Source organism: Ornithorhynchus anatinus, chromosome 12 (assembly GCF_004115215.2).
Source record: "Ornithorhynchus anatinus isolate Pmale09 chromosome 12, mOrnAna1.pri.v4, whole genome shotgun sequence".
In the NCBI taxonomy this organism is placed as follows: Eukaryota; Metazoa; Chordata; class Mammalia; order Monotremata; family Ornithorhynchidae; genus Ornithorhynchus; species Ornithorhynchus anatinus.
Genome location: NC_041739.1, coordinates 49,267,387 through 49,283,878, shown reverse-complemented (window position 1 = coordinate 49,283,878; position 16,492 = coordinate 49,267,387). Strand labels below are relative to the sequence as shown.

General features: G+C 59.5%; 1 protein-coding gene across 7 annotated transcripts; it reads right to left on the bottom strand.

Moving 5' to 3' along the window:
- Positions 1-2,600: 2,600 nt before the first annotated feature.
- LAMTOR3 (late endosomal/lysosomal adaptor, MAPK and MTOR activator 3) lies at positions 2,601-16,174 on the bottom strand. 7 transcript variants are annotated; one of them, XM_039913735.1, is made up of 8 exons: positions 16,021-16,174; positions 14,924-14,969; positions 12,777-12,811; positions 11,144-11,202; positions 9,339-9,440; positions 9,020-9,153; positions 6,350-6,413; positions 2,601-3,433 (listed from the first exon to the last, which is right to left on the bottom strand). In XM_039913735.1, exons 2-8 carry the CDS (start codon positions 14,930-14,932, stop codon positions 3,360-3,362), a joined length of 477 nt encoding a protein of 158 aa, XP_039769669.1. In that variant the 5' UTR covers positions 14,933-14,969; positions 16,021-16,174; the 3' UTR covers positions 2,601-3,359. The 7 variants fall into 7 exon arrangements, 6 of the variants coding, with proteins under 6 accessions (XP_039769669.1, XP_028932832.1, XP_039769666.1 ...); XM_029076999.2 differs by lacking the exon at positions 9,339-9,440 and having other exon boundaries at positions 16,021-16,166; XM_039913732.1 differs by lacking the exons at positions 12,777-12,811; positions 14,924-14,969; positions 16,021-16,174 and adding an exon at positions 12,539-12,770.
- Positions 16,175-16,492: the final 318 nt, after the last annotated feature.

Genomic DNA, 16,492 nt, shown 5'->3' with positions numbered 1-16,492 from the left:
CACTCCCTTCTGCGTCGCCCTGACCCCGCTCCCTTTGCTCTCCCCCCTCTCCCAGCCCCGCAGCAATTACGTCCATATCTGTCATTTTATTTATCTGTATTGATATCCGTCTCCCCAGCTCTACACTGTAAGCTCACTGTGGGCAGGGAACGTGTTTACTGTTGTATTGTACTCTCCCAAGCGCCTCGTACAGTGCTCTGCACACGGTAAGCTCTCAATAAATACGGCTGAACGGACACCACCGCTTCTGTTAATACTAATAGTATTTGTTAAGCGCTTACTATATGTCAGGCACTGTACTCAGCACTGGGGTGGATACCAGCAAATCAAGTGAATCCTGAGTCCCTCATAGGGCTCACAGTTTTAACCTCCATTTTACAGATGTGGGAACCGAGGCACGTTGACACATTCAATCGGATTTACGGAGCGCTTCCCGTGTGCAGACCGCTGGACTAGGCGCTTGGAATTCAGCAACAAACAGAGACAATCCCTACCCATCAACGGGCTCAGGGAAGCGAAGTGACTTCCCAAGGTCACACGGGCAGCCAAGTGGCCGAGCCGGGATTAGAACCCAGGTCCTACCGACTCCCCGGCCTGACTTCTGTCCGCTAGGCCATACCGCCTCTCCATACACTCCTATAATCGCTTCCGCCGCGTAATTGTCCCATGCCCACTTCAGAGGATTTAAAAAGCCATTTTTCAAACCACACAGTTGCGAGGAGGAGGAGGGTGAGAATGGGGCAACCCACTAGTAGAGGAAGTTGAGCAGTTGGGAGAGGGCAACGGACGGAAGGAAAGACGGTCTCAGGTGCCCGTTGATCTTCCTCTTCCTTCTCCCCTCCCTTTCTTTCCTCTCCCTATTGCTAGATTTAATCTTATATGGCCCATTCGATTAGCCCCACCCCTGTTTAAATGTGACAAAACTATCCCAAAGTGGGGCAGTTACGTGGGTAATACCAGAATCCGTATTGCCAAAAGCCGGTACGGTACATAGACGAATTCCGGTATCCATCAAGCACTCACTGTGGGTCGGGCACTATCGTAAGCGCTGGGGTAGGTTCAGGTTAGTCAGGTTGGACTCAGTCCCCGCCCCACATGGGGCTCACATTCTAAATAGGAGGGAGAACACATATTTAATCCCCACTTTACAGACGAGGGACTGAGGCCCAGAGAAGTGCAATTGGCGGAGCATAATATACAACGTTCGAAACGAATCCCTAGCCTCGACATACAGTGGGCGCTTAAAAACCACAATTATTACTCTTATTCTGGCACCGACAAGCCCCTCATTTAGTCCATTAGGATACTAAAAAGTCAAGATTCTGAAAATCATCTCCATTTACTCAGAGGGCAGTGAAAGATAACCAAACCGGAGCGGTGGATGTATTGAGACTTTGTGTTTGGAAAGAATTCTGTTTCTCTCCGCTCCCCCGACTTTTCCCCGTATTTACCCGCGGATTTAAACGATAGTCCCTACCACCCAACGGCTCCTGGCGATTTTAACTTCAGCCTCTCGGCAGGTTCAGCGAGTGGCAACCTTTCTGTGCGAAAGATCAACGTTCGTACCGTCGTATTTACTGAGCGCTCACTGTGCGCAAAGCACCGTACTAAACGCCTGGGAAAGGGTGACGTAACCCGTTCCTGCCCACGACGAGCTCACGACGCAACGGAACGCCGTGACCAAATGGTGCCCCGAGAGCCGATCCGACCAAACCAACACGCGTTACGTTAACTTTGAGGAGGCTGACTTCGCTGTGGAGGTGTAATCCTGAAATAATCATCATCATGATGACATCTGTTGAGCGCTTACTACGTGCCAAGCGCTGTTCTAAGCGCTGGGGTAGATACAAGGTCATCAGGTTGTCCCACGTGGGGCTCACAACCTTAATCCTCATCTCACGGATGAGGTAACCGAGGCACCAAGTGGCTCGCCCGACACGGCGGGCAAGTGTCGGAGCCGGGATTAGAACCCGCGTCCTCTGACTCCCAAGCCCGGGCTCTTTCCACTGAGCCACGCTGCTTCTCTAAGAATCGAGGAGGAGAGGTGAGGGGAGACGAAGAAGGGATGGAGTGATGGAGGGAAGGAGGGAGGGGTGCGTGCTATGGCCGTGGAAGGAGGACGACGGAGACCAAGGGGGCTCAGGGTCCGCTGGACCTTCCGGCCCAATTCATTTGCCTTTTTTCCTCAGGTTGAGGGAAGGGAGAGGGGAGAGGGGGAGATGGCTTGTGCCCCCCCCTCCCCCTCACCGAGTCTCTCTTCGCGCGCTCCCACCTCGCTTCCACGACCCCGTCGGCTGGTCGGCCCTTTTCTTCCCCGATTCCCGACTCCGTTGGGGCAATTCTCCTGCCTGAAATCTTGCTTTTCCAAACCCCTCCCAGCTGTCCCGCTCCACCCAGGCGACAAGATTTGAACTCTAGAACGGGGAGGGAAGGTGGGGGCTTCAGACATGTTCCTTTTGGGTTGAACATCCCTTCTGCCCGCCGTTCTCTCCCCCCTCCACCCGCCCCGACCCCGCGGCCGCCTCTCCCGTTTCAACTTGAAGGCCGAGCGGCGACCTGGGTGGAAGGAAGCCTCCGCGCGCACCAAGAACTCAAGCTGCCCTTTTTAAAAATACGATTTTATTTAGAGTCGCTCCGGGGAACCGGGGGCGGGGGGGTGAGGGGGAAGGAACCGCTCGGGTGCCGTATGACTACATCCACACCAACACCGAAACCCCGAAACCAGAGAGACCGAACCCGACTCTCGCGTCCACGCCGCACGCAGAACACGCAAACGTCCGAAGGCTGATTGGTTACGGACGGCCGAGGGGAAGGGGCAGACCTCTCCCGGGGCCGAGCTTCCGTCGAACGTATTCCGCCGCGCTTCTCCGCCTCCGCCGGACGACGGCATTAACTCGGGGTCGTGATTGTACTGGGGCCAACGAGCACTCCCGGGTAGCCCGGAGAAAGGCCACCGAGGCGTCCAGGGGTGGGGTGGGCTGGCGGGGACGTCGACGTTCCGCGGACGACGGGGGGGCCGGCCCGTGGGGATCGGGATCCCGTTCTGACGGGGAGCCGGTGGGGACGGCGGGGGGGGGGGGCGTCTCATTTCCGATCGCCGGCCGGGCCGATGAACTCCACAGGAGCTGAGGTAGCGGCTCTCTCCCCCGCTTCAGACCATCGAGACGCCCCCGACCAACACGCCGCGGCGGCCTAACGGTCCGGACGCGGATCGAACGGGCTCATTCTTTAGCGCGACGGGCGGGGGAGAGCGGCCCTGGGGGCGGGGGGCGGGGGGGGTCTCTGGCGCGCGGAGCCGTATTTTCCCCGTGGATTCTTCTCGTCTCTTCGCCGGGGGCCTTCCGGAGACCCTCGGCGGGTTAAGAAACTTCCACGACTTGTCGCAGCTCTTCGAACAGTGGGGCTAGTTCCTTCTCTAGGCTCACGATCAGCCCTGCAACGGCCAACGGAAAGCGGGTTATCGGGAACACGCCGCCGATCACGCAAGACGGAACCTGAGGGGGTTCCGACGCCCTTCCCTCCAGAAACGAAAGCAAACCTCCTCTCGGAGGGGGCTGGGGGGGGGGGGGGGGGGGGGGAGGTTTCGCTTCCACTTTTCCCTCCGGGGAGGGGATACGGCTTGAGGGGGGAAAACATTCTCACGTCGCACCAGTCCGCCTGCAATCAGGGGACTCGGCTTCCTGCTCACCTTCCAGTCGCGAAGGGGAGCGACAGGCAGAGGAGCCCCCGTTACCGTTATCGCAGTCCCTGACGCCACAAGGACGGCCATTCCCGCTACGACTTGACGTAGTTTCCCCCGTGAAAAGGGCCACGCCAAACCCGACCACACGCACACACACCAAAAAGCCACCAAGAAAGGAAACCGCCACCACCTCACGTCGAGCTGGGTCCGTGATAAGAGCCCACCGTGGCAATACCGGTTTCGGTGGTTTTAAAGGAAGAAGGGCACGGGGGTGGGGAAAGGACGGGCCTCCTCGTAAGGCCGCCGGCGGCTAACAGCGGGACGGCCGGTCCGTGTTCCGCCGTGGGCGGGGAATGTCGCCCTTTAATGTCGTGTGGTGCTTTCCCAAGCCCTCAGTACGGCGCTCCGCACCCCGTAAGCGCCCAAGAAGTACGGCTGACCCAACGCGGGCGACCCGGCGGCCGAGTCGTCGGCCTTCTCCTGGGCGGCGGGTAGGCAGCAGCTATCTGGTGAGAAGCGGCGTGCCGTAGCGGACCGGGCACGGCCCCGGGGAGTCGGAAGGCCGTGAGTTCGGATCCCGGCTCCGCCCCTTATCTGTTACGTGACCTCGGGCGAGTTACTTCGCCTCTCTGGGCCTCGGCTGCCTCACCTGTAAAATGGGCATCGAGACTCTGAATCCCACGTGGGCTAAAGGACCGTATCCAACCCGATTTGCCTGTACCCGCCCTGGCGCTTAGTACAGTTTAGCACTTAAAAAAAGGCCATAACTATTACCGTTAGCTAGTGAGTCAAACGGGACTCGCTGCGGCAGGCCGGGGACCCCGTGAGGACAGACGCGGGCCGGACGTGAGCCGGGGGAAGGCTCGGGAAAGAGAGAGAGAGCCAAGGCCGGGCAGGCCGCGGCACCAAGAACGATATTACTTCTCGGGGCAGCGGGTCGGGAGCACGAGGGGCCAAGCGCCGGGGCGGAAACGAGACGACCGCATCGGACCCAGCCCCCAGAGAAGCGGGGGCCCGGGCCTGGGAGTCGGGAGGACCCGGGTTCTAGCCCCAGCTCTGCCAGCGGTCCGCCCCGTGACCGAGTCCCGTCACTTCTCTGGGCCTCGGTTCCCTCCTCTGTAAAATGGGGATTAAGAGCGTGAGCCCCGGGTGGGACGGGGACCGCGTCCCGCCTGACTACCCTGTATCTACCCCAGCGCTCGGAAGAGGCCCGACACGTAAGCGACCACTTGACGGATACCACGAAAACAGAACCAGACAAGCAAAGCGAAGGGACGAGAACGGGGTACCCCAACGGCTGCCATTCGGCGGGCGGAAACGGGGGAAGCCGGAAGCCGGGACGACCAGGACTTTTACGTGCGGCGCGAGAGAGGCTGAGACGACGAAGCACGGGCGGCCCGAGCCCGGTCGGGGCAGCGGCGGCTCGCTGTCTGCCGTCGAGTACGGAGCGGCTTTTTCTGAGCGGGAGCTTCGGGGGGAGGGGGAGTCGAGGAGCGGGGAGTGAAGGTGATGTAGCACGAGGGGCAGCCGTATGCCAGGAACGACCGTACGCTCGTTGCGGGCAGGGAACGTGTCTGTTGACCGTGGTACTGTGCTTTCTCAAGCCGTTAGGAAAGTGTTCTGCACACAGGGAGCGCACGGCAGGTACGAGCGAATGATCGAAAGCTTCGAAAAACCCAGGATGACCGAACTCTTCTCACTCCCTTCTGCGTCACCTTGACCGGCTCCCTTTATCCCACCCCCTCCCAGCCCCACGGCGCTTCTGCCCGTATCTCTCATTCATTGATTTCTCCGACTGTCTGTCTCCCCCTCTAGACCGTAAGCTCATCGCGGGCAGGGAAGGCGTCCGGTATATTGCACAGTGCGCTGCAAACAGTTGGCGCTCGATAAATACGACGGACCGACCCTCCGAGCAGCTCCCTTCGCGCTTCTGACGCAGAGTCGCATCCCGTTTCTGTCCGACGGCATCCCCCCGGGGCGTCCCGCTGCGGCCCGGGCGATCCTCGCCCGCGTCACGGCACTTGGCTCCCCTCTCCTCCCGAGGCGCCCGACCCCAAGCAGCACGGACTACCGAGCAGGAGCCGGGCCGGGGACTCAGAGAGACCTGGGTTCTAACCCCGGCTCTGCCATCTGTCCGCTGTGGGACCCTGGGCGAGTCACTTCGCTTCTCTGGGCCTCAGTTCCCTCCTCTGGAAAACGGGGACTCAAACCGGGAGCCCCACGTGGGACCGGGACTGCGTCCCACCGGATCCGCCTGCATCCACCCCGGCGCCAAGTACGGTGCCCGGCACGCACGAAGCGCTTAACAGGTTCCGCGATTATCAGCATCACCCCAAAGCCGCATTCCGGCAGGAAGCGACGGGGCGATGATCGTAATAACGACGGCACGCGTTAAGCGCGTCGTACGTGTCGAGCGCTGTTCTAAGCCCTGGGGTAGACACAGGTCGATCAGATTGGACAGGCTGTACCGTACGGGGCTCGCCCTCAATCCCCGTTTCACCGACGAGGTGCCCGAAGCCCAGGGAGGTGAAGCGACTTCCCCCGAGATCACCGGGCGGAGCCGGGATTGGAACCCGGGTCCTCCCGCCTCCCGAGCCCGGGCTCCGGCCGCTCCGCTTCTCCCGCTGCTTCCTCACTCACCCGAGAGTGACGGTAATGAGAACTTACCGGTGTTGGCGGTGCTGCTGGCTATGAAACTCACCACCAAGGGCAAACGATTGAACTGGACCACCTTAGAGACGGAAACCAAACATGTGACGGTCTGCCGGCACGGAAGGCACCCGGACGTCTGGGGCACCTCGGCGGTGAACGCGTCCGATACGTCGGCCTGGACGACGGTCCCCCTCTAACGACAGACCTCCCGGCCGTGGTCCGTCGAGGCGACCCGGACCCTCCCCGCGTCGCCTGGGCGTCGGGACGCAAATCTTGCCGGCAAAAGGAGACTGACTTTGGAAGGAAGGAGACTAGGAGCCCGTCGGTGGGGAATCCGACCAGGGGGAAACCCTGATGAAATGGGTGGGATCGGAGAAAACGAGAAAGCTAAAATCAAATTCACGCTGTCACGCCAAACGGGGCGGCGTGGCCTGGTGGAAAGGGCACGGGCCCGGGAGTCCGAAGGAGCTGGGTTCCGATCCCGGCTCCGCCGCTCACCTGCTCGGTGACCTCGGGCAAGTCGCTTGATCTATCTGTGCCTCGGTTCCCTCATCTGTAAAACGGGGATTAAGGCGGGGAGTCCTGCGCGGGACAGGGACTGTGTCCAATCACCCGGTACCTACCCCGGGGCTTAGTACGGCGCCTGGCACCGAGCAGGTGGTTAAATAAAAAAAAAGAAAAATTCTGGCATTTGTTAAGCACCTACTACGTGCCAGGCACCGTACTAAGCGCTGGGGCGGATACAGCAAATTGGGAGGGACACAGCCCTTGTCCCACGTGGGGCTCACGGGCTCGATTCCCATTTTACAGATGAGACGACGGAGCCCCAGAGAAGGGAAGTGACTCGGTGACCCAGCTGACAAGCGGCGGAGCCGGGAAATGTACCTCCCGAGCGTTCGGTACGGTGCTCTGCGCGCAGTAAGCGCTCGATAAATACGACTGAATGAATGAACGAACCTCTGTCGACCCCAGCGCTCAGAACAGTCCTCGGGACGGAGAAAGCGTTTGACGAATACCATCGTCGTCACGCCGTACTAGAGTTGGAAGACGTGACCCCCGCCCGCAAGGAACTTAAACTGAAGCGCCTTTTCTGAGCGCTAAACGGACCCGAACCCATCTTCCACCGAGCGGTTTTCAGGTACAGGGCAGCACCTCGGGTCGTTCGCTGCCGACGGGGAATGTGCCCGCCAACCCGGTTAGATCGGACTATCCCAAGGGTTCGATTCAGTGCTCCGCACCTAGTAAACGCTCAGGAAGGGACACGGGATGACTGTGATGGAGCTGGGGACGAGAGATGGAGTCGGTCCGAACGCACCCCAAGTTTTGCATTTTCCTCGATTTGGGGAGGGCAACAAGAAGGGGGGTAAAAAAACGGCCTGTGTGGCCGGACGCGATTAAAAACAAGAGATCGAACCAATGTATCGAAGCAGCACGGTCTACTGGATAAACTATGGGCTTGGGAGGCAGGAGGGCCTGGGTTCTAATTCTGCCTAAGCCGCTTGTCCGCTGCGTGACCACGGACACGTCGCTTTACCTCCCAGAGAAGCAGCGTGGCTCAGTGGAAAGAGCTCGGGCTTGGGAGTCGGAGGTCGAGGGTTCTATTCCCGGCTCCGCCACTCATCAGCTGTGTGACTTCGGGCAAGTCACTTCACTTCTCTGTGCCTGTTCCCTCATCTGGAAAAGGGGGATTAACACTGTGAGCCCCACTTTGGGCCAACCTGATTACCCTGTATCTACGCCGGCGCTTAGGGCAGTGCTTGGCACAGAGTAAGTGCTTAACAAATACCATCATCATGATTATTATTGTTCGCTGGCCCTCAGTTACCTCATCTGTAAAACGGGGATTCAGACCCTGAGCCCCACGTGGGACACGGACCGCGTCCGACCTGATTATCTTGTATCTAGCCCAGCGCCTACTACAGTGCCTGACTCACAGTAAGCACTTACTACTATAAAAACAACTAAAACAATAAAATAATAAGGGGCTGCTGGCGTTTGCTTTCTTAAAAATAAAAAAAAAAAAAAAATCAAAATTCATATCAAAGGGATCGCTGTTATTCTTTCCGAACTCATTGCTGTTATCCCTTTGCTCCTTAGATGAAGAAATGAAAGGAATACTGAACACGGCCTAAGTAGGCACGAGCTACCATTCTTTAAAGATGGAAGACGTGGGCAATTACGGTCTTCTAAACCAGTTTTTTCCCCGGAAAAACGGACCTCCAACCCTGCTGCCATCACCGACCGAGCACGTGCTGGAACAAAAGCAGCTATTTCAAGCCTGTCGATTTCGGCAACTGCCATCACGTGAATTTTCAATCCGATTCAGTCGTGTTTATGGAGCTCTTACCGTGTGCGCAGCACCGTACTGAGCGCTCGGCGAGAGTCGCCGTCCGGTTAGCCAAGGGGCCGTGTCTCCCGGGGGGGCGACGGTGGGGAGGGAGATGAATCTTCAAGACCGTGCTTCTGACCGAGCATACAAAGCTGGTGGCCCGTGAAACCTCCCTTTTTTATCCTTTTCTGTCGCTTTCCCGGGATACGATCCGAAGAGACTGCACGTTCGCTGTAGGCAGGGAGCGCGTCTACCAGCTCGGTTGGATTCTACTCGCCCGGGTGCCCAAGTGCCGTGCGCGGCACACGGCGGGCGCTCGCCAAATACCCCCGGACTGGCCGATCGACTCGGCTTACCTGGTAGGTGTTGTAGTAGCAGATGATGCTTTTATTCTTCGAGAGTCCCAGCTTGCTGCCCTGGTCCGTCGCCAGGGCGAAAGTGGACAAGAAGCCAGGCCTCAAGGCGTGTTCCGGGGCGCTGTCGTTGGCCACTGCGAAGAAAGGCCGCGCGGGTCGACGACCGCCCCCGGATGGCAGCTCCCGACCCCCCGATGCGCGTGGAAAACACAAATGAGGGACCCCCGGCCCGGGTCCGCAAGGGATCAGGGGACCCCCCCCCCCCCGACCCGACCCTCCATCCCAATGTCCTCCTCTGAAGTGGACGGCGTCTACTGACCGGCTGTGGCGCGGAGGGTAGGGGGCGTGTCCACCGGCTCCTCCGCACTGGACTCTCTCGCACGCTTAGTGCACCCAGGAAGCGCTCGGTAAATACCACCCCCTGACTGATTGCGGTGACACTCAGAATGATAATAATAATAATATAAAAATGATGGTATTTGTCAAGTGCTCACTACGTGCCGGGCACCGTTCAAAGCACTGGGGTAGATCCAGTGTCCCACGTGGGGCTCCCGGTCTTCATCCCCATTTTACAGATGAGGTCAGTGAGGCCCAGAGAAGTTGAGTGACTTGCCCGAAGTCACACAGCCGCGAAGTGACGGAGCCGGGATTAGAAACCGAGACCTCTGACTCCCCAGCCCGGGCTCTTTCCACTGAGCCACGCTGAGGAAGAACCGCTGATCTGCCTCTCAGATACTCTCCACGGGGGAAATGGCTTGAGAGGGGTGATCCATTTTCCTCTATATGTTTTAGAGATTAAGGACTTATTTTTCCGACAGGGGTGGGCCGGGGGGGGGGGGGGGGGGGGGGAGAGAAAGCTCGGCTGGCATTTGCGGAGAAGCTGCCTTTTGGTTTTTTCCTATGGTATTTGTTAAGCGCTTGCTACGTGCCAGGTGCTCTACTAAGCGCCGGGGTCGTTCCAAGCTAATCGGGTTGGACCCGGGCCCCGTCCCGCGTGGGGCTCACGGTCTTAATCCCCAGTTCACAGATGGGGGAGCCGAGGCCCAGATAAGGAAAGCGACCCGCCCCGGGTCACACAGCGGATGGTGAGCTTTCTCGGGGCGGCCGTTGGGAAGGCCACCGTCTTAGCTCGCTGACTCCTGGCTCGACTGATTCCGGTTTCTAGGAAACGGGCCCTTTTGCTCCCAGAGTAAGTAATAATAAATCATAATCACGATGATATTTTGTTAAGCGCTTAGGGTTCTAGGCGTTGGGGGAGATACAAGGTGATCAGGTTGTCCCACGTGGGGCACGCCGTTTTAATCCCCATTTTACAGATAACTGAGGCACAGAGAGGTGACTTGCCCAGAATCACACAGCTGATAATGCGACTGGATTAGAACCCCTGACCTTCTGACTTCCAGGCCCGGGCTCTACCCACTACACCATCCTGCTTCCCCGTGGGCTCGGAATCTCGTCGTCACTCCGCGCTTCCCCAGTGTCTCCTTGTGGGCGGAGATCACACCTACTCTCCCAACCGCTCCCAACAGTGCTCGGCACCCGGGAAGCGCTCAATAAATGCCACCGATCGACAGGTGCTCCATAAACGCTATGGCCCAGGATCGAGTCTGGGCCCTTTTAACGACCTCTACGACCGGACTGTTGTGACCAAATCACCGTCACCTGGTTTGGGTGGGTGCCCGGTGTGTGCGGAGCACTTTCTGGGAGTTTGCGAGCGCTCGGTGACAGCGCTCGGAAGCGCCCACGACAGATGCATCCTTCGGGCCGGGTGCAAGCCTACGCTTCTCGGAAACAACGTCTTCCCCGCCAGACGGAGATGCCCGTTTTCTCCTTACCCAGCTGAGGAGCGGCGAGGCCCAGGGGAAGGAGGACGGGCCTAGGAATCGGAGGACCCTGGGTCAGAGTGCTCTGCTGTGTGACTCTGGGCAAGTCGCTTCCCTTCTCTGTCCCTCCTTGACCTCATCCGGAAAACGAGGATTAAGACCGTGAGGCCCCGCGCGGCACGTCGGCTCCGTCCGACCCGACTGGCTTGGATCTACCCGAGGGCTTTGGAGGAGTGCCCGGCTCACAGTGAGCACTTCAATACCATTTTTTGAAAAACCCTACAGGACAGGTCGCCGTTACCTTTAATCACGGGCACCCCATCTCGATCTGACACCACGATCGCATGGAGACCTTCGACGCTGCGAAAGGGAAAACAGGTTCAGTTCGCGTCAACCTTCCCGGCAACGCTGCTGGCTTTTTTTAGCGCCCCGGCTTCCCGGGAACGACGCTCGGGGTAGGAATTAATTCTTCCGCGTGTTCTGGACCAGATCTGGTTTTACCGTGTGGGGACGGTGAGCCGGAGGCTGGCGATTGGGGCGGTTAGCTTGAGGCACGTTAAGGTTGCCGGTCAGGCGACGGCGGGAGAAGGAGCGTGGCCCGGGGAATAGAGCCCAGGCCCGGGCGTCAGGAGGAGCTGGGTTCCGATCCCGGCTCCGCCACCTCTCTGCTGTGTGACCCTGAGCGAGTCATTTCACCCCCCCCCCCCCCCGGGCCTCAGTTCCCTCATCTGGAAAAAGGGGATTGCGACCGTGAGCCCTACGCGGGACAGGGATTGCGTCCAACCCGAGCTGCTCGTATCCAGTCCGGCGCTTAGTACGGTGCCTGGCACGCTTAACGGACACCACAACCGTTATCCCCTCTAGACTGTAATCCCGTTGTGGGCAGGGAACGGGCCTGTTCATCGTTCTACTGGGCTCTCCCAAGCGCTCAATAAATATGACCCATTGGCTGCACTCCCTCGTACGGTTTCTCGGGGCTGAGGCTCACCTGGGATTCCCGATGAGAAACCCCCGCCGTCGCCAGAGGGCCCGGAAACCAGGGGAATTCACAGTTTGGGAGGCAGCCCGAGGCTGGTGAGGAAGTCACTTCAGTGGCATTTCCTGAGCGCCGCGGACAGCGCTCGGGAGGGTACGATACGGTAGGGTTGCTGGAGGCAGCCCCCGCTTCCAAGGAGCTTTCAGTTTCAGTAATTCCCGGGTGCTTTCGGAAAGGCCAATTTGTTCAGATATATCACCGAGTGAATGATAAGAAAAAGCGGACTTAAATACACTCCCCCCTCCCTCCCCCCCCGCCCCCGACACACAGCAGACAAGGAAACCGATCTCTTCAGACCTCAGCTACATCTCCTTGCTGAGAAAACAGAAAGGAAGAAGTGAAACCGTGGGCAAAGACAGCTTAGGACGGTGAGGAGAAGCAACGCGAGCGGCGAGCCGCCCACCAGCCGGGGCCCGCTGGCTCTCGGGCTCGCTCGCCCCGGCCGACCGGCTTCGTGCCCCTCCGGGCCCGGGGGATTCCGCCTCGGGGGTGGAAGAGTTGAAGCTTTGGGTTCGGGGCTCTGCTAAAAGGCAAGTGGCGTCCGACGATCGGGAGAGAGGGGGACGGTCCCCGGCCTGGCGCGCGGGTATCGACCGCAGCGCTTGGCCCAGAGCGCTTAATACGGTTACGACCGTGATGACGGGTATTCCAGACGTTCACCTGTATGTTTTGGGGAATGCTGAACTGGTCTGTGTAAAGAGCGCACGTTTTAACAGTTGAGAAAACCCATCCTCCATCCCTCCACTGTTGAGTCCCACGTGAGACAGGGACTGGGCCACATCTGACTGTCTTCTCCAGGGCTTAGCATCTAACGACTGCTCGGCGGCATTAATGTTATTAGTATTATTACTGAGCGAAGTCCAGACTCCATTTTGCGATGCCCCCATCACTCTTTTACCTTGGTAACTTTTTGTAGAGGAATCGCTTCAAGTCCTGAGAGAGAAAGGAAGAAGAATGCTGTAAGAACTCAAGCCCGGTATAGCAGTTTTCATTACTTACACCAGACGATAATAATAATAATGGTACTTGTTAAGCGCTTACAACGTGCCTGGCGCCGTTCCAGGTGCCGGGGTGGATACAAGCAAATTGGGTCGGACACAGTCCCTGTTCCACATTTTGGGCAAGTCACTTAAGTTCTCTGTGCCTCAGTTACCTCATCTGGAAAATGGGGATTAAGGCTGTGAGCCCCATGTGGGACAACCTGATCCCCCAGTGCTTGGAACAGTGCTCGGCACACAGTAAGCGCTTAAATACCATCATCCTCATTATTATTACTATGAGGCTCACAGTATCAATCCCCATTTTGCAGATAAGGTCACTGAGGCACAGACAAGTGATCACAGAGCAGACCGGGGCAGTGCCGGGATTAGAACCCAGGACCTCCTGACTCCCAGGCCCGGGCTCTAGGCACGACGCCATGCTGCGGGACGGCTGAGACATTACAGGCGGTCACTCCACAGACTCTCTCTCCGATAGAGGAATCGGCGCAGTGGACAGAGCACAGCCCTGGGAGTCAGGAGGTCCTGGGTTCTAATCCCGACTCCACCACCTCTCTACTGTGGGAACCTCGGGCGAGTCACGTCACCGGGCCTCAGTTCCCGTAAAATGAGGATTGAGACCGTGAGCCCCACGTGGGCCAGGGCCTGTGTCCAACCCGATCTGCTGGCATCCACTCCAGCGCTTAGTACAGTGCCTGGCGCAGCACGGCTCAGTGGAGAGAGCCCGGGCTTGGGAGTCAGAGGTCATGAGTTCGAATCCCAACTCTGCCGCTTGTCAGCTGTGTGACTGTGGGCAGGTCACTTCACTTCTCTGTGCCTCAGTTCCCTCATCTGGAAAATGGGGATTAAGACTGGGAGCCTCACGTGGGGCAACCTGATCACCCTGTATCTGCCCCAGCGCTTAGAACAGTGCTCTGCACAGAGTAAGCGCTTAACAGATACCAACATTATTATTATAGTAATCACTTAACGAACACCATCATCATCATCCTCCGTGGCACTGACCCTAGTTAGGGACGGGTCATCCTGCACCCCCTAAAATTTCCCGTGGCATTCGTCTCTCTCCCGCAGTGCCCCATTTGGGATTTCTTTTCCCTAACGCTATGCAAATCCTTCTTCCACAAGTTGGGGTGTCAAGCCTCACTGCACCCCCCTGGAGCAGGTTCTATTTTTGCTACAGGACTGGGAATCGGGACACTTGGGTCCTCATTCCGGCCTCCTCCCCCCCCCCCCCCATCTGCTCTATGACTGTGGGCAAGACCCTTCCCTTCTCTGGGCCTCTGGTTCGTCATCTGGCAAACGGGGGCTCAATTCATTCGTTCAATCATATTTATTGAGCGCTCACTGTGTGCAGAGCACTGTACTAAGTCACTTCACTTCTCTGTGCCTCAGTTCCCTCATCTGTCAAATGGGGATGAAGCCCGTGAGCCTCACGCGGGACAACCTGATTAGCCTGTGTCAACCCTAGCGCTTAGAACAGCGCTCTGCACATAGTAAGCGCTTAATAAATGCCAACACTATTATTATTATTACGGAGCACTTGGGAAAGTACAATATCTGTTACAGCATAGGGTAACTAGCAGTCCCCTGGGTCAGCGACTACTTTAGAAGCGTGGCCCAGCGCTTAGAGCGACGCTTGGCACCTAGTAAGCGCTTAACAAATACCATCATCATCATCAGTGGAGGGCGCACGGGCAGCGGCGTGGCTCAGTGGAAAGAGCCCGGGCTCGGCAGGCAGAGGTCGTGGGTTCTAATCCCGGCTCCGCCGCCTGTCAGCTGGGTGACTGTGGGCCAGTCACTTCACTGGGCCTCAGTGACATCATCTGGAAAATGGGGATGAAGGCTGGGAGCCCCCCCGTGGGACCACCTGATCATTTTGTATCCCCCCCCCCAGCGCTTAGGGCAGTGCTTGGCACGGAGTGCGCGCCCAACACATACGACCCAGATGATGATGAGGATGATGATCCTTCGCAGCACATGGAGGATGGGAATCGTTGTGGTTTTTAAGGGTCGGGGCCCCCCCTTCCCCCCCCCCCCAGTGACTCACATCCGCCATGATGGGCCCCTTCCTCCTGCGGGGCCGCTCCCCTCACCTGCAACGAAAACGAGTGACGTCACACACAGGCCACGCCCCCTTACCACCCCCCACTGCGCCTGCGCACGGGGGGCAAGCGGGAGGGGTGGGAGGGGGTCCCCTCTCCCTCCCACGGGACTGCGCCTGCGCAGAGGGGGCAAGCGGGAGGGAGGGGGCGCTCTCCCTCCCCCACGGGACTGCGCCTGCGCAGAGGGGGCAAACGGAAGGGGTGCGGGCCCCCCGCCCAAGACGGGCACCACCCTCGCCACCGGGACTGCGCCTGCGCACAGGGGCGGCGTGGGGCCTCCTGTCAAAGACGGGCAGCTCCCTCTCCCCCCTTCCCGGGACTGCGCCTGCGCAGAGGGGAGAAGCGCGGGGGGGGGGGTGTCCTCTCCCTCCCCGCCCGGGACTGCGCCTGCGCAAAAGGGGGCAAACGGTAGCGAGGCACTGTGGCTCAGTGGAAAGAGCCAGGGCTGGGGAGTCAGAGGTCGTGGGTTCGAATCCCCGCTCCGCCAGCTGTGGGACTTGGGGCAAGTCACTGAACTTCTCTGGGCCTCAGTGACCTCATCTGGAAAATGGGGAGGAAGACTGTGAGCCCCACGTGGGACCACCTGATCACCCTGTATTCCCCTCCCCCAGCGCTTAGAACAGTGCTCTGCACATCGTAAGCGCTTAACAAATACCACCATTATTATTAAGGGACGGGGGGGGGGGGCCCCCTCCCTGCCCCGCAGGACTGCGCCTGCGCAGAGGGAGCAAGCCGCAGGGATGGGGGGGCCCCCTGTCGGGGACGGGCAGCGCCCTCTCCCGCCCCACCTCGGGACTGCGCCTGCGCAGAAGGAGCCAGCAATAGGGATGGGGGGGGGGGGGGGCCCGTCAAAGTCGGGCACCGCCCTCCCTCTCCCCCGGGACTGCGCCTGCGCACGGGGGGCAAGGAGTAGGAGTGGTGCTGGGGGGAGGGGGACCCGAGAACCCCTAAGGGAGGAAGGCTCCCAGCGACCCCCCCCACCCCCGCCTCGCAAGCGACAGGCGTCCCGAGGGGGGGGGTCGCGGCCCCGCCCGGCCATTACCAGGTTTCGACTCCCCGGGCCGCCGGACTACACCGCACCACCCGCGGCCGCAACTGGGGAACAGCCGGTTCCGCTTTCCCTCTTCATCCCGTGATTGCCCGCCGGCCCCCGGAAGCGCCTCCCGGCCTGACCCGCTCGGCCTGCCGTACTTCGCTTCCGGCCTCGGCGGGGGCGCCCCGCCCCTCCCCCGCTCTTAAAGGGGCCGCTGCCGCCCGGGGGGGGGGGGCGGGGGAGGAGGACGAGGCGCCGCGCATGCGCCCCGGGGAGGCCGCGGCCCAGCCCCGCCCCCTTGCCCTCCGAACGCTGCGCCTGCGCACTCGCTGTTTGCTGGAGCCCAGCCTAACTGAAACTACTGATGAAAACCATGGGAATCTGCTAAGCGCTTACTATGCGCAGAGCACTGTTCTAAGCGCTGGGGGTAGATACAAGGTCCTCAGGTTGTCCCACGTGGGGCTCACTGTCATTCATTCTT